A 20,233-nucleotide genomic window follows, 5' to 3' on the forward strand; every position below is an offset into this window, starting at 1 on the left:
AATGACCGCCTCCTTGAAAATACTGAATTTATATCACCATTCTGATAACACACTGCTCAAATAAGAAAGTGTCTTTATGGTTTTGTGGAGCTCCTGGGACATCTTTGAGTGACCCATGAATAATGACTAAAAACAAATCAGCTTCATTCTGTTAATCCAGGAGAGTGAATCACACACAGAACACAGGGAGTGACTGCACAGGGTATGATACAATATATGCCAGAATATAAAGATCCCTGTGCCTTTCCTTTCAGCTGTCACGTGCCTGTCGGAGCAGGATGGCCCTGCCGACGTTGGTGACTGCGTGCGGTGGGCAGGAGCTGTGCCATCCCCTGTCCAGGAGTGCCTCGTTCCCTGCAAAGATGACTGCACATTTACGCCCTGGTCCAAATTTACAGCGTGCTCCTCTGACTGTGAGTCAACTAGAAGCAGGAGACGGTCACTCACAGGTGATGTATTTTACACTATTTATCTGATGAAGATACTTGTGATTAATGCTCTCAGGTGTTGCTGGACTGATGGTGGGGTTGTGGGAAAACCCAGAGTAGTTATCACCCGCGATTGATTTTTTGACAGTGGTCATTGCCTGGCTTATGCACACACATTTTGGTGTGAGAAAAAGGCAGGAAAACTCAAAACTAGTTTTAGACATAAACCAAATGGAACATTGGCCACTCTTTGTGTGCAATTGTGACCTATTATTAATCTGAGAAACATGCAGCAAACACCTATACAAGAGCACAAATCAGTGTGATTTTCTGTTGAAGACTGTTGAAATCTGAAGGAGGTTTAAAACTGGCTGTTTTGTGCTCAGCAGTATTCCACAGTTCAACAGGGCAAATTAATACCATGAGTAAAGAAAAAACAGTACCCTTAGAACAGTTTTGTTCAGAATTTTCTATGTATTCGTTAAACTCACCAGTTCAAACCGTTCCATGGAGCAGTCTCCCATACTTGCTGTCGTGGTTTGTTATTATGTTATTTGAATGCTGACCAAACTGAAAAGCTTTAAAACTCCTTAGCATTAATAGCTTGGAACTGCTTGTTTTGCTGAGAGTTGTCTTCCCCCACGTACATTGTTAAATCAAATGAAAATGAATTATAATGTTCTTAGAAGGTTTACAGGAAATTTGGCTGTTATTGTTACCCTCAACACTCACACCTTTTCGTGTTTCTCTGTTGTTTTTGAGAGCTATGGTGTAGCTGGCTTGAGTTTGCTCCGTTAATAGAGGTGAAACTTCAAAGATTTCCACTCTGAAGTAGAATGTTAACGTTGCTGTAAGAATATCTGCTGGGATAAAGCCTGGGAACTGAGTGGCAGCAAAATATGGTGGCCACCACTGCTCCTTTTTTCTATACTCCCCTTGTCCTTGCCTGCATGGATGTCTTGGTGTGTTACTGCTGGAGCGTTCCAAGTTTTTAGTACCTAACAATTACAGCATACATATATAATGGCTTCAAGCTGCCATTCTTCAGTGTGGCTCATTAAAGGATAAAGATTTCTCTTTTACATAAAACCCAGTATTATATAATGCTCTGTTGTTTCTGGCAAAGAGTGCATTCTAAAATGTTCTCTATGTCAATGCCTGTATGTTTGTAGGAGGAGAAATCTTTGATCCCTGGCAGAATAACAGGTGCCTGATGTAATTTAGCAAATATGTAAGAATTAAGTGGATACTTACTTCCAGGTAGTTTTAAATCTGACTTTTCTTTATGAACATCTGTGCAAGTTACAAGACAGTATGATCCTACCTATTCCCTTCCTTACTCTGTTTTACATCAGGCACAGATCTGTTCAAGTAAGAGGACCAAAAGTGGTTTCTTATACTCAGGTTTTGCTGGCTTGTCTTCTCACCTTCACTGCACTTGTGCCCAAACACCACAAGCCTCTCCCCTTACAACCTTGCTGGGATCTATTTCTCCTGCCAGGATTGAGCTTGTGGTCTCAGATTGTGCCCAGCAAAGGTGTCCTGAAAAGGTGAACATACAGTGGGTGTCCTGGGTAGGCACAGCACGACACCCCAGAAAACAGCAAGGGAGGACAAAATCAGGTGTCGCGGTTGGTTTGGCCACATTTCAAAAGGGGAAGTGAGTGAGATTAGTGCTGACTCGTATTTGCATAAAAACTTTATGAAAATTGGAAGTAGCCAAAAGTCTTGAGAAGGTGTCATCCACAGGAACTCTGTGCAAAGATTTAAGGAAAGTGCTATTTTAGGAAGTATTTTGTGATGTTAGAAGAGTCCTTTATTCATTTTCATTTCACCTCTGCATTTCACCTGCATGAATTGTATCTCTTGTTCATCGCTCTGTGTGTCTATGCTCAAGTGAGTGCTTTGGCTTCATTATGAGAGTTCATTAACAATGTCATTTAGTGGGAATCTGCTAATTGTTCGCTAAGTATTTGCTTGCCCTCCACTCAGTTTTTAATAGTATTACTCATTTTACCTTGTAAGTCATCATCGACTCTGCATATAAAATTAGTCATTACTTAAGAAGCAAAAGACTTATTACAGAACATATCAAAATTCAAAGTCATTATAATGAAAACACGGTTTTTAGGTGAGTCTGCAGTTAATTAATATAGTTAATTCACTGTATTATGGATACAAAGCATTTTCTGTATTTTTAATGTTTCCTATAATTTTTACCTACAGTATGCACTACCTGATAATATTTAATGCATATAATATTTGTTAGTGTTCAGAAATGTGGTTTAAATGTGTTTGGAGGTGGTATTTTTAACAGTATTTTTAAAGCAGCTTGTGAATATGATAAAAATATCACCACCACTAATTCGAAAACTATTTCTTTGTGAGGAGTATGAGATGAGTGTCACTTCTGCCCTCAAAATGAGGCTTTCATAGCAACTTCTGTAGTGGGAAGATTCCAGGAAAAGAGGTGGCAGGGCAAGTTGGAAAAGAAGAGTCATATAAGTGTGAGATTATTAGTATCCTTGCCTGAATCTGATGTACTTAGTGCCGTGATGACAAAACAATGGCAAATCCCGAATTCCCATGTTTACTTATACAGTGGAGAACATACAACTGTACAAGTAGGCTGAGTCAGTGGCCCCTGTCAGCTTGTCAAACACAAAATGCTGGAAATGCCACTAGAGAGTTCCCAATCTGTTTAAAGACTTTTAAAAGGCTTTCCTTGAAGTATGAGGAGTTGTACCTGAGTTTGCTCTTAAATACCTACATAAAAGTGTAAACATGTATTTATGTAAAAAACTATAAAGATGCTGGCACTGTTCAGTTTCTTTGTCTCTCGTATCCCTCTGTGCTGGCAAATTTTACATCTCCAGGACTCTGGCAATACAATTTTGAAAGAGCTGGGGCTTGAAGGACAGTGATATGAAGGGTCTGCAGCCGTGGCCTTTGCTTTGGAGGCACATGTTTGTATGCAAACAGGTACTGATGAGACCCAGCTTGTGTGTGGTGAAATTACTCTTGGTTCCAGACCGTGAAGAGGGTTGTTGGGTTATATAACTTATTTTTGTTGTTTATACTATCTTATTTGTGTGCAGTATCAAAGAGAAAACATTTCTTTTGGGATCAAAGCTTTAAAAACCTTCCGCAGAAGTGTTTTTAGCGCGTCCAAGATCCCCGAGGAACATTTTAAGGGTGGGATACAGATGCAGTTTGTTACTGAAGATGAATTCTCCCTTCTGTGCAGATTCCAAACACAGAGACATTCCTGAGCTCAGCCAGCATCGAGATCGCTCCCCAGCACGTTGGCTGACCTGTGACAAGGGAAGCATTGATTTTATCTCTAGAGGCTGCATACAGACATTTGTTCCCTGGAGCAGTTGTAGGGATGCAGGGAGCATGAACTCTCTTCTTTGCATTACTTCCTTTTGTACTGGGGGCCCCTTCTCATGCCTGGAAGTCCTGCAGGAGCAGGGCATGGAGAGTGCAGTTACAGAGAGCTGTACCAAAGGTTTATTTGGATGCTGCTGCTTCCTGAAACTATTGAAAGAGCCTTCTTTTAGAACCTGTTGAAGGAATAGACCAAAGGAAAACATAAAAGCAAATGTAACCACTGAAATGCTTTCCAGCCCTAATAATTTACTGAGGATTATCTTCTTCTGTTTTCGTCAAAGCACAGTTTGTGTGCACAGCACATCTTTAACTAATTTGTAAAGAAGCCTCAAAGAGGAAGTTGTGGCTAATGTAGAGTCCTCTGGAAGTTGTCCTGGCAACCATTGATTGTGAGCAAATAGAGACAAAACAATCAATTTATTTTCATCAGATAATTAGGGGAAAACAATATTATATGAAATTGCAAAGCAGTTTCTGGGCAGCCCATTCCTAGAGTAAGATTTCATATTTTGCTCCTTGATCTACCCATCAAAACACTATTTCCACGTTCTCTGGTTGCCCCTGGAGATAAATACGCTGTCCTTGCTCACCAGGGCACTGGCAGCAGCTAATAGATGCTTCAGGAACATTCCTGGATATTAACATTCAGATTGTCTTGGTTCTAATGTTTTGAATTCATGCAAGTATAAATAATATGACGTGTTGTTATCAAGAGTAGCAGATGTTAAGCTAACAAACAGATTTCTGTGGTTGCAACAGGGCGAAGCAGAAAGCGAGACAAATGCCAGAACACAGAAGTTTATCCTCAAGTCGAAACAGAGCCGTGCCCTTGCGAGGTGTTCACCTCCCAGCCCCACGGCAATTGGTCCGACTGCATTATCAGAGGAGGCCCATCCGAGTTGCAGCTGGGAATGCCATCCCAGGGAGTGTCCAAGGAGTGCGGGGAGGGCGTGCGGCTGCGAGCCATCGCCTGCTACGATGGGACCGGGAGACTCGTGGAGCCGTCTCGCTGTAGCAGTTCCGGTAAGGAGATTTAAAACAGCTCCCACACGTGTAAATAGCCCCGGTGCTGAGCCCTCCCTGGCTCACAGGTGGAGCTTGTCGTAGCTGTGACTTGCCCCAGTAGCTCTCACAAGTTTGCCGCAGGTGTTGAACGCGGTTCTTCGAATATCTTCTTATTGCTCTTTAATACTGAGGTTTTCCTCAATATGAGGGTCCACATTCTGCAATGGAAATGAAGTACAAGAGGGCTGAAGTTGGCCACACTGTCAGAATAGCAGAGGCATTTCTTTTATTTCTCTGAAAATCCCATGAAAGTATAAGCTTAAGAGAAGGTGTATTTCAAGCAGCATTTTGTTTGAAGATAGTTCCTACTCCAGCTTTTACTTGTTTAGAAATTTTTATTTCCTTTCACTGATTTTGGAGGTTTGTATGGTTGTTTTTAATGAAGGAATTAGGAATTTTCATGAGACAATTGTGTTTAATTACAAAATCCCTGTGATGTCACCTGCTGTCCCTCATGCCAAGTGCACGTGGCAGCCAGTGGTCTCCTCCTTGCAGTTATGCTCCAGTCTTAAGCTGAAATTGATACACAATAAGAATTTTCACATCCCTGCTTGCTGGGGTTCTGTCCACCTATATCTCATGTATAATCAAGTTGCAGATATCAAACAGAAAGTGGGCAGAATTAAAAGCAGAGCAAGCAGGAAATGTCATTCCGTTCAGATATTTTCTTCCAGTTCATTTCAGTCATAGAATGGTTTGGGTTGGAAGTGACCTTAAAGGTCATCTAATTCCAACCCCTTTGCCATGGGCAGAGACAACTTTTACTACACCAGATTGCTCCAAGCCCCGTCCAACCCGGCCTTGGACACTTCCAGGGATGGGGCATCCACAGCTTCTCTGGGCAACCTGTGCCAGGGCCTCCTCACCCTCACAGTAAAGAATTTCTTCCCAATATCTAATCTAAACCTGCCCTCTGTCGTTTTGAAGCCATTGCCCCTTGTCCTGTCACAGAAACAAGCCTTTTTCTTAGGAGCAGATTCTATACCTGTGCTGCCCCCAAAACACTACTGCTCTCTTGGTCAGAAGGCTTGGGACACCACACAATGGGATGTAGTAGGTTGGAAGGCTGCTTATGATGGGAGAGGGAGAAATGATGTTTCAGGACACGATTAAGTAATACAGTCTGAACTATGAACATTCAGAGAGCGGAGAAGCAGTGGGGCTGCTCTGTGGAGGGTCCTCAGGATGAGGATCAGCAGCCTGAGCTGGATGTAATAAAAGGGAAAAAACCTCCACCCTAATGAAGTGCTTCAGTCCTGGAGTGAATTCCTCTCGCAGCTGTTGATGGCAGTTCCAGCTGGCTGCACGGGTTCATAAAGCAGCTTTCCATGGTTTGTGTTTCAACAATGTGCTTTTGTGCCAATTGATTATGCCTCTGTGGCCCATCAAGGAGCAGTGCTCTACCTTTCCCCCACATTACCTTTTCTTCTGCAAAAAGGGAGCTGCTGGGTTTTGAAAGGTGGGTTTGCCTGTGGCCTGACTTGCTCTTTTGAGAAACTCAGGGGTTTTTATCACTACTAAAAAGGGGAGGTTGTCTATGCTTGGGGCTTTTCTGAATAACCTTGAAGCCTGTTTTCTGTCAGTGATATTTATGTGGCATTTTTAATGGTCTGGCTTCTCTTAGGGAGGTAGTAGGGAGTGGTAGCTCCAGAGTATTATTGTTGGCTTTCTTGCCTTCAGCTTTTTATGTGAGCAGAAATGATTTCAACACCACCCTGGCACAGGGCCCATGTCACAGAACAGAGGGGTGGTCAGTGCTGTACAGCAGAGTCCTCTCCTATTGTCCTTCCTCCTGCATTCCATTTACACAGTGCTCTGAAGACCCCTAGGTTTGGAAGTGGGATGTAAAGGAGGGCTGAGATGTTTCTACCTTCTGGATACCCTGCTAAGGGTATTGATCTCCAGCTTATTGAACCCTGTTTAATACTCAGGATGTATAAGCTACCTGCTGCTGAGCACCTTCTGTTTCCTGCAGCTGCATTCCCTTGGTCTCTAGACCATGTCTAGAGGACATGGACATTTCAGTGACTTTGGTGCAAAGTGCCTAAAAACAGGCAGAAAGCTCCATAGGCTCCACTTCCATCACTTGGGACCTGCCTTCCAACCATGTCAGGATAAGTCTGCTATTTATGGTCTCTAGAGCTGGGAACTTTCAAAATGCACTTCTGAACACATTATTGAATTAGTGATAGAAACAAATCATTATCCAATTAATAATTAGCAGAATGCTTTTCAACCATAATAGAGAAGAGCAATTTACAGAAGCACGCGGAATTGCTAAGCCCTGGGAAATTATTCATGACAGTGTTTTCTTTAAGCAGCTCAGTTTGTCTTGTTCACAATTAGTATCAAGTGACCTTTTAACATTTGCTAGCTGACCATGGTTATGGCTAATTAAGCCATTTCTTTATGTAATGAATGCCAGTCACTGTGGTATCTGGGCATTGTTCTTGCTTTATGAGATGGAGGGGTAAGCGTGCTCCTCTTTTATGTCCTTCAGGTCTTCTGACTTCTTTGTATTTCCTGCTCTTTTCCTTTCTCTTGAACCAGGACACAAGGGAAAGTTTTAAGACTTAGACCTCGGTTCTTTGCTGGGTCCTTTTAAAGGACCCAGGACTTGTACAAAATGTAGAAAGACAGATGTAAGGATGCAAATTGTGCCTCAAGAGTAGATATAAGTTTGTCCTAGACTTGACAGTGTCCTGAGTACATGGTATAGAACAGTATCGACCAGTTGCTTTTCTAGAGAGCAAATTCTGGGCTTTTGCCTTCTCTCTGCAGTGATTTTCCCTTCCCTGATTGAAACCTGCTTGTTGAACTTACAGTTCAGTAGGGTTTGGTTCACTCGCATCAGTGTGACCTATTATGTGAGGGTATCAAAGTTGTCAAATAAATGTACTGTGAGTTTGAGTCTAATGTAGAGATGAATCACTGCTCAGAGGGGTTCGGGCTCCGAGGCCCTGATCTTGCACTGACTTTTCTGTGTGATTCTGCAACTTGAGGGGAGAAAAAAACAACCCTAACCAAAACCTCAGTTAAAGTCCTTTCATCTGTGTTTGCCAGCAGTCTAGACTCCAACTGTCCTAAGCCTATTATCTGCAAATATATTAACCCTTTAAACATGCCTTCTCAGCAAGAAACGGATTTTCTCCCCGTTGGTGTAGTTACCACATGCCGAGCATCCCAAGGTCAAAACACAGTGAAAGCAGAAGCATTCTAGCTGTTTCTTAATGAAATGTGCTTTCTACTTGCCTAGTGTCCTGACCCTGCACAGCTGAGCATGGCTTGTCTCATTACTTTGGGTCAACTCTCGTGGGCACACAGGTCATGCCTCAACTAATTTACCTTTCCTCACTGCTATTTATTCTTCTGATAGCTCATGATGATTTGATATGACAGGCTTAAATATAAAAGTTACAGAATTTTCTGAATTTTATTCCTTTCTATAGAAAAACTTTTCTCCAATATTTAGAAAAAAGTACACTTTTTTTTTTTCCATGACTGGCTTTTGTGATTAGACTGCTGTGTTATTTTAATGGTGTCATCATTTTCCTTGGTCACCCATTCAATAAGCTCAAGGAATGAGAGACCTGCAGTTTCCAGCTGAGTTAGTTATTTTCTCCTGGGTTTGGTTCACACTTATTTCCCTTCCTTTGTTTTGGAAATGCACTTATGACGTCATGGATAGAGGTAACTGTCTTTAACTACATTACAAAAATGAAATTGGAAGTTTGCCTCAATTTCCCTTCCTATCAGAAGACTGTATTATATTGGGTTCAGCTCACTGCTAGTCCAGAGAGTCTCAGTTTTCTAACTGGTGTCTGGAGCATCCTCTTTGGACATGAAATTGTCTTTTTAATTGCAGTTCATCCTCTTCTCAATCTGTCATCTGAGTTGCTTGTACTATTTTTGAATTTCTGTCTCCTTTGTTTTGAAAGGTTTCACGTCGTCCCTTTGCTCCTCTCTCTTGTATTCTGTGCCAACGGGGTTTTTTTAATCTTGGAGGAACATAGGGTGCCTCATCTGTTCCAAATCAAAGGCTGGAGATTTCTGTGCTCTTGCATGGAGGCTCTGCTTTTGATCCGACAGGCAATTTATGGAAAGCAGGAATTTATGAAGAGTGCTTATACCATGCAAATTCTGCTGTGCTCGCAACAAGAGGAACCTGCAAGAAAGACACAACAGACAAATAGATCCTGGCCTTAAATCACAGAGTGGTTTGGTTCAACCTGCAGTCACCTTAAAAAGCTTTAATTATCTCTAAATTTATGAAGGGCACAGCAGGAGTGCTCATATACCACCTTATTCTCAACAGTGCAGAGTTTTCTTGTGTGTGTTGTAGTTGCTGGTGGACAAATCGAAGAGGACTGGCACTGCTCAGAGGGTTCCTTGGCACCTGCAGGTGCAGGGGTGTCACTTGGTTCCTCCCAGGCAGGTTGATGTAACACTGCAACTGGGAATGCTGCTGGCAAGGGCACTCCTTCAAAATGCCAGTTTTAGTCCCACATGGGTGGGATTAGCAAACAGATGCACCAGGACGAGTTAAAAACTTTGGTGATGAGAAAACTAGTCTTTGTGTTTGCTGGAGGGTTGTTCCCTGCTCTGAGGCGCATCAGGGCAGCGAGTGCCAGCGGTGACAGAGCTGTTTCTGTCCTGATCAGCCCTGTCCCTGGTGCTGAGAGATTTAGGGCAGTATGCAAAGGTCGTGGATCGGGAATATCAACTCCTGCTGCTGAAAACCAGGCAGTATCAAGTGTCATGAAGTTTGATTTTCTGAAATGTCATCTTAGAGTAATGCTATATTTCTACCTGAGGTGTTCCTCTGGGGTTTGTGCTCCTGTACATGGAAATTCTGGCCACCAGCCTGATAGATGTTGCATGACCTACCTGTGACCTGACATGGGAACTGCTCTGAAACCCTGCAGGGTGTCAGCCCCAGCATTTTCATTTTAGGAGAAAATTAGCATTTTTGAGTTAGATTTTAATCTCTAGATCCTAATAATCATTCTGCAAATTTATATTGGTGTAGCTCAGAAAGCTGTAAGCAGAGCTCAATAGGTTAAGGAAATGTGGGCCAAGCCTATCCTGGCCTGATAGCCAACCTACTGCTCCTACAAGGTAGTAATTTGGGGGGAAAAAAAGGTTGACAATGCAGCACTGAATAGATGCCTGGTTATTTTTGAAAGTGTATGATTTCTGGTAATTACTGTGCTACACATTTTTCCGTGTCTAGTAAATTTTATTTCAAAAAATGCAGTGGTTGCAGAAATCCGTGATTTTGTTTCAAAAATCTTCAGAAATAGAAGATTTTATGAACAGAAGTTTCTCTCCCTCTGTTTTTGAAAATATTCCAAAGTATTTAATTTCATTCTTGGTCTGAATGAAATCTGATATTGAAATTTCATTTTTTAGTACAATCCATTCATTTCAGAATCCAGCTAGGTCTTGGCTCTCTGTAATCACTGTCCAGTGATAACGAAGACATCTCTGTGTTATCAACACTTCAGCACAAATCCAAAACACAGCCCCATACCAACTACTGTGAAGAAAATTAACTCTACCCCAGTCCAAACCAGCATAGTCTCTCTCTGTGGCCTTTTTATTGCATGATTGTATTTTTTTAATGGCACTATTACTACTAGGACAAAGCTTTTCAAAGACTGCTGGAGGAAAAGGTTTCAGCTAAAAATTCACCTTGTTTTCTACCCATCCTGTCCCCTGGCATGGGAATTAAGGTGGCTGAAAGGTATTGCCAGCTGCAGACAGGACTGTCCTACCCTTGAGTCCCCATTTCAGGACTCTTCAAAGCCACGGCCACCTTTGACTGCTTTCCTGCTCTCTCAGAGCTAAATAGCTTCTTAATTTAGCCCTGAAATCCTGGCTGGGTTCTTCCCTGGACTCTCTCCGACATTTCTACATGTCTCCTTGGGAATGTGGTGACACTTTTAATTACAGCTGTGGCTGCCAGGGGAGCTGTAAGCACAGACACAGAGCCCAGGAAGGACCTGCCCTCTATTTCTTGTTTGGCTACAGAATTTTTACATATTGCTCTCATAACAGTGCTCAAAGAACATTGATTTATTCCCTATCTTTTCCTTTTCTTCCCCTCCCCCCCAAATCTCTTCACCATAAGAAAACTTGGCCGTGTTTCTTCTTTTATGGATGTTAAAAGACTTATCAAATGAAATTGGATCACAGGACAACCGCTCAGACATTGAGTTCTCTCTGTTTTCCTGGCAACAGTATCAAAGATAAACAGCCATCAAAAAAGTTATTTCTGAATGGGTCAAACTGGCTATCAAAGCAGCTTATTTAAAGCAAGGTAGGACTTCCCCTGAGGCACTAGTACATAGAAATGCACATTCTTCTAGGTCTTTATCTTCTTACAGAAAGGAAACATGCATCTTACAGGGAAACATTTAGAGAATTGGCTATTTGAACAGCATCCTCTGTAAGTGCTGCATTTAGTCATAGTGATGTCTCTTGTTATTCCTTGGCTTTAAATACAAATCTCTATTGCTTATCTTTTTGCCCAAATTTCTTTTATGCTTTTTGCTGCATTCCATAAAAAAGACCCTTTCAAAGAGGCAGCAGTACCAGATTATGTGAAGGAATGGCTTTTTACTGACCTCAGACAGACTTTCTCTTGTTTGACACTCACCCTTCGCCTCCTCTGGCTGGACCACCTCTGCCCGCCCTTGCTCATGTTCATTCCCTTTGCTTTCTATTATTAGGCTCAGTCAGTTTTTGACAGACTGATTAAAGCTCTTCCATGGGAGTCGGGAATGTTTCTAGTGTAGAAATTGTAACTCAGTGTAGAAATAGTGTATGGGAGGTTTAGGAGAGCTGTGATAGCAAGTTAATGCACTGGATGATCTCCTGCCCTGACTCCTGCAGCGGGCTATGGGAAGAGAATCTCTCTGAAATGTGGCCCATCTCTTCTGCCTTAATAACACATTTGTCACAAATACAGCCTGTTATGAAGCAAGGCTCTAATAAAATGTTGCCACACAAAGATAGGCTTAGAATTAACATTTTTCTCTCCCTATGTGTCATTCCATTTAATATGTTATATTGGAAGTACGAAGAAATAACCTTTTAGCCTAATCCTGTTCATGAATTATGTACTCTGGTCTTAAGACCTCTACACTTCTGCTGCTCATGGAGAGCTTTGTGATCCCTTTGAGATGTGTAGCTGTACTGGGAAGTGACACATACTGGTGGTAATTCACACCATTCCTCTCATGTCTTATGTGGGTTTTTTGCAGTGTTTTTTAACATTAATGTTTGAGCGACTTTCAGTCAAATAAATGGATGACAAATCATTTTTTGAGAGGAAAGTGACAGTTCCATATCTTTACCCCTGGTGGGGAGCCCTGTGGCAGCTGGGTAGAGCTGTAGGTGTTGTAGTGCAGTTCGGTGAGCATTACAGGGTTTTGTGTCTTGCCATATCCTGAAGATTTTCAGAAGCAACTTCTTTTGTGTTTCATCTTGTATGGGACAAGGATCCTCTAAAAATAAGAATTCCAGGTTTTGGACACAGGCCAGTGTCTGAATAAAATGAACAGTGATGGGTTCGGTGGAGCACTTTATATAGAAATAGAATTAGCATGGCAGGGGTAGATGAGCACAGAGTGGACATCTCTGTAAGGTGCCTCATGTAGTCTGCTTGATCACAGAGTTTGGGAGACCAACTGAGAAGCACAGCGACAGGAGAATTGAGATTTGAGGAAATGAGCCTGAGCTAGGAAATATAAATGAAATTAATCCTCAGTTCAGTCTGCTCTAAGGATTATCCCAGTGATATTAATGAGTAACTGAGCATTTACTCTACCTTACTCCATGCCTGGGTCTGAGATATACTTTGATAGCTCTCTGTTCCTCCAAGGTTTGCAAATGAGGGTGGTGCAAATTAAATTACTTAGAGCCTGGTTTGCAAACCTGCTAATATTCCTCACTACAGACAGAGATTCCTACTGTGAAATCTTGGGTCTCATTTGTGTTTGGTAACACAAAGGAGTGACCATTAAAAATGGCATTATTTAACAAGATTGCATTGCTTTCTGATTCTGAATTCACTAAAGTCCTCTAGCACAGGAGGTTGAGCTACACAACCAGAGAGCTCAAAGTCACACTGCAAAATTGAAACAAAAGTCTATCAGGAATTCAGTGCATCAATACTCTGTGCTGGGGCCTGCTAACGTCACAAAAACGTCCTGTTTCCCTCTCAAGGTTTTCCATCATCTAAATGAGTCGCTTCTCTCCCCTTGCCTGAGCTGTGGAAAACCAGGACTGTTCTCTTTCTTAAAATCCTGTTTCCATCAGACGTTTTTTACAGTACGGCTTTATTTAAGAAGGTCAGATGCCTTTGCATCCCTGCTTCTGCAGCAGGGTGACCTCTAATAGGAGGAGTGAAACTCCTTATCCAAGCAGGTGGGACTTGGCGTTTGGGAAAGATCTTCCTAATGCTGGCAATGGTTAATGGCATCTTTAAAACTGCATCGGTGTAATTAAAGTGTGCAGTTGGGTTTCTTAGTTAATGTTGATGAGAGGAGAAGGAATTGGGGCAGTGCATTGATTTAAGTGTATTGATTTTGGGGGTCACTGTGTCACTCGCCTCCTGTGACAGTGAGGGGTCACTGTGTCATTCACCTCCTGTGACATTGGGAGGAGGCCGTGGAGGTCACTGCAGGCTCAGAACTTGCCCCTGCCTTTCCACTGTTTTTTTCACCTGCTTGGGAACAGAGGCCCTTGCACTTGGTAAAGCCTCTCAGTTTTTAAATTGAAGATCTAGGAATGTACATTTAAAGGGAAAAAAAGGGTTTTTTTTCCATGTTGTTGTGAGCCTTCTTTATAATATTAATTGCACATTGGTCTAATTAGTGTTCCTGTCTTCTGCACTGTCATCCAGTGGTTTGTTTTGTCTGAAATAAGAGCAGTTTTATACTGCACAATACGTGCTAATTATCAGGATACAGGAGATGCATCAGCAGTTCCCGTTCTGTGGAATGGAAGCTGTCACGTTGTTGTCCGAGGCAAGTTGTCTAAATGAGGCTTGTCTGTGTCTTGGGGTCACATCTTGGCAGCCGAAATGAGGTGGCATATTGTGTTGACAGTGCCTAATGTCTTGACTTTAAAAACTGGCAAAAAGATGCTCTCCGTGGAGGGCCCCAGACTCTGAAATTAAGTTTCTTAGTGTGCTCCAGCAGAGCCTGAAACCATTGACCTTCAGGTCATACAGGATTTACTGAGGGGGGTGGATATTTTTGGTGACATTTGGCGGCAGCTTTCTCCCAGTGATGGACCCTTGGCTCTGGAAGGTGCTTCCTGCCTGGTCCAAATTGCCCAAGTCTGTATTGATCTTCAGAGCACTCTGCAGTGCACATCTATTTTCGGAGCTGCTGTGCAATCGGGCCTCTGAGGGAAGTCAGGTGTAGGAGAAAGGGGGAATTTGATGGTCTGTGGACAGTTTAATTGTCTCTCTGATGTACTGCTGAATTGTGTGCAGCCTCTAAAAAAGGTCTTGTTTTCTTATATAAATCTCATCATCATCGTAAAAAATAAACACAGTCTCAGGTTAAAAACCTGCTTTCACTGTGAATGGAGTAGTCTGAAAAAAATATATATGCTAAACAATCCATGATAAAGTAAAGTGGGCTGAGTTTCTTTCCTGATATATAGATGATGACAACACTGATAAGGAAAGAAAAAAGCTAATCAGTTTTATTTGGACAAAGCAGATGATCTTCCCAGTGGCAGAGTGATGAGCAAAGTATATAGAAGAACACAGCTGAGCTACTCCCCTAACTGCTATTGATCCCAGTGGATGATTTTTTATTTGAGTAAGGACTTTGTTAAGACATCAAGACTCCCAAGCAGCCCTTTGCTGTGGGGGAGCAGCCCTGAGAGAAAGGAGAATCATTCCCACAGTTGGTTTTAGAGCCTGGACAGATTTGTGCAGTGGATTTCTGCACTCCTGCATCAAAAGTTCCCTATGAGATAAATGTACACTGGGAAGTCCTATTTATTTGCTCTATTTATTTGCACTCTGAAGGCAGCAGACGAGGCTCCTTCTCCCCAAGAGTTCTCAGCTTGTGCTGCAATCTGTTACAGGGAATGTGCTAATTAATGGAGATTTCCTTATTGAGTTAAAAGGTTAAATATAACAACTACTATTGTTTGTGTGTAACTCAAAGTATAAGCTTGCAAGTTCTTTAAGGAAGAAAACTGTAATGCAAAATCAAAAGAAATTAGGAATTGTAGTGCAAAGTCAGCACCAACCCAACTGCCTCGTCGGGATTTATAGAGACTGTGAAATTGAGCAATAAAACCAACCTTTGGATGAATTTCAATAACAATAATGTTGAGTTAAACTTACCAGCCTTTTTTACAAGTCCTCTCTGGTCTATTTAGAATCTCTAATCAGTCTGCTACAAGATAGCATAAGCATGTGCCTCTTTGTTGAGCAAGTGGGAATAAATTAGCTAAGGGTCCATTATTTAAGCTTTGCAAAACATTTGATGTGAAAGTTATTTTTGCTGGGGTTTTTGGCTGTGCCTTCACTGAATGTATTCATTAGATTATCTCTTAAATTTCTCAGCAAACTAATATTGCATAAAATCTCTCAAATCCTTGCACGCTATAAAAGAAAGAAGATTAAACATTTGTTCTGTGGCAAGATTACATCCTTTCCAGCTGCAGCTCAAGTTGTTAGCAACTTTAAGACTCCCAGACTTATTCTGCTTAGTTCCCTTCGGTTAATAATTTTCTCCCTCGAAGCAGGATTTAGGTTTTGAACCAGGATTGCTTAGGACGAGGTTCTTCCCCTTGTATGTCACAAGGCACTGGAACCTTCAGTCGTGCTGGGTGGCCCATGGCCAGTGGCCGCCTTGTTCATGGCACGTTGGGAAAGCCCCAGCCATAGAACTCGGATCACCTGGCGGAGTTAAGTTGCTTAACTGCAGTCTGTGCTCCATGCTGAGTTTTAACGTGAGTTAAAACAAGAGCTTTGCTTTGTAGGAGATCCCAAAGCTTCAACTGAACAGAATGTGGCCCACCCAGTGCTGTGGTCCACCAGGTCGCCCTTATAAAGCCTTTAGCTATTAGATTTTTAGTACTGCATGGATTTACTGGTGTTATTCTGTGATACTTCACAGTCAGTAACCAAATGAATGTAAATATTAATTGCAAAATGAATCAATTTTTTTCCCCCCTCTACCTTTGGTGTGTGTAATTAGAAACATTTCTCCTGTGTCACTGTCCACTCTGCTGCTCCCTTGTTAGTTAAAGGGTGATCTGTCCTGTCCCACAGACTCCAGGGGAAATTAGCAGTGTTATTACCAGTGGCAGCTGTGGTGATGCACAGAATTGTCCCTCTCAAGTAATGACCTTGAGTTTTATGAACCACCTCAAGGTTTACTAACAAGGGTAGAACCGCTTGAAGTTTGTTAATTGAAACCATGAAATATGTTAGAGAGGATACAAATGAGTTTAAAGCCAATTCAATTAGAGGTGCATCTGTTTTCAAAGCTGCTGGAGAAATGTTGTTTATTTTCGCATCACTTTTAAGTCAGCCTCTTGAAATGCTGTTGGCAGTGTTGTTTAACGCTCTGTGCAGACCTTACACCCACAGCAAATTTATCTTTTGGAAGTGCAACAGTCAGGTGGATGCCAATGTCTTATGTTAGCTTGTAAGCCTACTAATCTCCTGCTTCTCCCATTTGTGCCTATGGAGGGGACATGGAAGGACACTGCAGCCCCTTGCTGGATGTGCTGCTGTGACACACCAGTGTCTTATGTACATGGGAAAGAAATGGTGCTGCTACAAACCTGCCCCTGCAGTGCCATCCACAGCCTCTTTGTCCTTCTGCATCACTGACAACCCCCAGCCCATCTTCCAGCTGCCTCCTCTTGCCTTGGCTCTGCTGGTCTGCACTGATAAAATGAGACAATTACAGTTTTTGCACCATGAGTTTGTGCCTTAACCTCTGACGGTGGAGGTTGCCCAGAGAAGCTGTGGCTGCCCCATCCCTGGAAGTGTTCAAGGCCAGGGTGAACGGGGCTTGGAGCAACCTGGTCTGGTGGAAGGTGTCCCTGCCCATGGTAGGGTTTGCAACGAGATGGTCTTTAAGGTTCCTCGCAACACAAACCAATCTGTGATTCTGTGACTTTGTGTCCTCTCTTTGTTCATCCACCTGCCGTTGCTTTGGCTCTGGGTTGCACAGGAGAAGGGAGATGAGCAGTGGCTGCTGCATCGTGTGTTCCAGCCTTCCCAGTACATCCCACGTAATCTGTGGGTGCTTTGCTTGTTACAGACACTTCAGAGAGGAGACTCCATTTGTGGCTTCTTCAGCAGCAAGCACATTGTTCTGATGAATAAATCATAGTAAAATGAACTGTGCAGCCTGGGTAAATGCATTTCTTTGTCCCATTACTTTGACAGTGTCTCAGTAGAAAAACAATATCACTTAAGCATAGAAAAGGCTTATTTGATCATCCAGATCAATTTTTTCTGTCAATTCCCGGGAGTATATTTCAAAATACCTGAATATCCTGGTGTCCCTGCCACTGCCTCCTGTGACATCTGTTTGTGCAGCTCCAGCTCTGTGGTGTTCAGGTGCCTGCTGTTGGTTTAGTAGGACAGAGGCTCTCATCTGCTCTGTCTTAATTAAATGAGCTTTATTTTAACAGTGTTTGAAATTTTGACAAGTAATAATAATAAAAAAAAAGAAGTTAAAGGAGGCTTCAAGAAATAATATAAAATCACATGGAAAGCAGGCTGAGCAGGGCTGTGGAGAAAAATTATCTTTTTCTGCGGAAGATTTTGGAAACTTAACAAGTTTTTGGTAACAGGTTCTGCAGAGGAGAGAAAAATGGGGGATGTGATAGATGAGTGAGAAGTGTGAGGATGACACTGACAAAACCAGCTGTGTAAACTCAGCCTTGAGTTAGTCTCCCCAAGCTGAGCAGAAATGTGTTTATGCTCCTTTATTCATGTTTTTTTATGGTAAGAATATTTCTCTCGATAATAGCCTGAACATAGAATTCTTTATTAATGGATTGTTTTAATAGCATGTCTCCCTTGGGGTTCTTTGTTTGTTTTGTATTGTGCACCATGCCAATCCTACAGGTTTTCTAGGGATGCCAAAACTAGGATTATTGTAGGTCTTTTTAGCCCCCTGACAACAGCAAGTCATTGTTCGGCTCCTTCAGAGAAAAACAAATACCCTGTTCTCAAAGGCTATGGATGAGCTGAGTACAAGTTATTTACTAATTGTCATAAAAAGATAGCTATAAAGGCATTCTCTGTCTGAGCAGAGAGGGTACATCATAGGACCGTTTTTGGAGGAAAGTTTTGGCTGAATGAAATCTCTGCTCTGTGAGCATCTCAGCCTAGAATTAACCTCAAGTGATTGATAGAAGAGTAATGGCAGTCTGTGAGAAGAGCCTGGAGGAAAGTTATGATCCCATTTTGATTCTGTAGCTTTGTTCAGTATGGGGAATTGGCTTCCTTTGGGCAGTATGGAAATTTAATGCTCTATTAGCTGGCCATTGTTTGTTTATACTTAATGTAGTTTAATAATATGAGTGAGGAAACTCAAAAAGGAATGAGCTGGTCCCTGAGAAACAGGATGTCTCTAGAAATTCTGTGGTCCTCTGAGGGATAACTCACTGCACTTCCAATATTTGTTTCCAATAAGAAACAATAGGTTTCTTTAATTTCCTTAATGTCACAGAACAGTTTGTGTTGGGAGGGACCTTTTAAAGATCATCATGTCCAGCCTCCTGCAATGAGCTAGACTAAGTTGCTCCATCCAACCTGGCCTTGAATGTTTCCAGGAATGAGGCATCCACAGCTTCTCTGGGCAACCTGTGCCAGTGTTTTACCACCCCTGTTGTGAAAAACTTCTTTCTTATATCTAAGAAAGATGATTTATTATAACTTTTCCCTATTCTTCCTTATTTTTTTTGTATTCTTTTGATTTTTTGTCTCATATTTTTTTATTATTGAGTTAGATCTTGAACTACCAAAAGACTTAGCCCATTTTGCCTTCTCTGATAAGTTGATAACCCCTCTGACTAATCCTACTTTAAAACAAGGCACTTACTTTGTTTCTGTTGAGAGTTAATTACCCAGGCTGTCACACAGCCCAAGGAAAAATGATATTTCATACGGTGGTGGAATAGAACTCTTTGGAGAACTGCCTAAGAAATGCTTCTCATAAATCTATCATGAGAAAATTTCTTTTACTTATCATAATGTATTATGAATTACTTTGAGTGGCAACCAAAGCAGATGGAATAGAATATTCGTGGGATTTTTATTTGGAGGGAAAAAAAGTGAGTCTATTTTGGAAATATTTGTGTATGTGTGTGCATGGGTGTCACCTCGCCAAGGTGAGCACACAGAGCATGCAGAGCTGAAATGTCTCGAACATGCGAACACCACTGCAACAGGGTCGGTCAGAAATAATTAAGATGCCCAATTCCAGTGGCTTTGGAGCTGCCAATGAAAAGCCATCGCAACACAGAGAGATCAGAGGTGGCAAAGGAAACCAGAGCACACTGTATGGGAGCGGGTCTGCAGCTTCAGGGAAGAGTTACAGCCTGAGTTACGGGGGAAGTGATTGCGGCTGTCAGGCTGCGGGGCGGCCGCTGTAAAGAAAGAGGGAACAGCACCATCACGGAGGATCATGAGAGGAGAAATGGAGCATCACTGAGCTGAAGGAGGGAACTGCTGCTGCTACTAGCAGTTTTTAAGGCACTGTTTACAAAAGCAACATCAGTATTTCTTGTACTCCTGGAAGGGAGATATTTTCTGGGGAATGGATGCCTAAATAAGCCTGGACCTTTTCTTGGTACTGACTTCAGTGTTGAGAGCGACGGTGAGGCAGCGTGTTGTTGCTGTGGGTGGATGCTCTGGCTGTAATACAGTCCTGGTTTGGAGTGAGGAGCAGTTCAGGCATTGTTTGGCTGGTAAATCCAGCTCTGAACCAGAACAATCTCTGTGCCTCAGCCCGATGTTTCATGGCATGTCTGAGGGTTCTGGACAGAAGCTGCTGCGGGGTTGGGTTTTGTTGTTTGGGTGTTTTTTCACTCCATGCTGCAGGGACTGTCACCTGGATAGAGTGGGGAAACCCTTCCTAAAAGAGTCATGAAATGAGCTAATTTGGTATTCTGTGGGTAAGGAATAGAGAGGGAGTGTTCGTGTGATGAAAACCAAAAAGAAAGGAAGGGCATAAAAATGAGAAACATCAGAAATGTGGTAGGGATGAAATTCAGTTATTTCCATGACCATCATTGCCACAGCTGTCAGGGGGATGAAGCTGCCTCTAATAAAGGCTGAT

General features: G+C 42.3%; 1 protein-coding gene across 4 annotated transcripts in view; it reads left to right on the forward strand.

Annotated features, from left to right (window-relative positions):
• THSD7B (thrombospondin type 1 domain containing 7B) overlaps positions 1–20,233 on the forward strand; it is a 306,100-nt gene that overhangs the window by 204,753 nt on the left and 81,114 nt on the right. For all 4 annotated transcript variants that reach the window (XM_027884317.1, XM_027884316.1, XM_027884318.1 and 1 more), the window contains 2 exons: positions 255–449; positions 4,581–4,844. In XM_027884317.1, the coding sequence (XP_027740118.1) occupies positions 255–449; positions 4,581–4,844 (459 nt within the window). The remainder of the gene's footprint in view (positions 1–254; positions 450–4,580; positions 4,845–20,233) is intronic.

The sequence above is a fragment of the Empidonax traillii genome, unplaced genomic scaffold (assembly GCF_003031625.1).
Source record: "Empidonax traillii isolate 1590-97213 ecotype Southwest subspecies unplaced genomic scaffold, ASM303162v1 scaffold142:size1213974, whole genome shotgun sequence".
In the NCBI taxonomy this organism is placed as follows: Eukaryota; Metazoa; Chordata; class Aves; order Passeriformes; family Tyrannidae; genus Empidonax; species Empidonax traillii.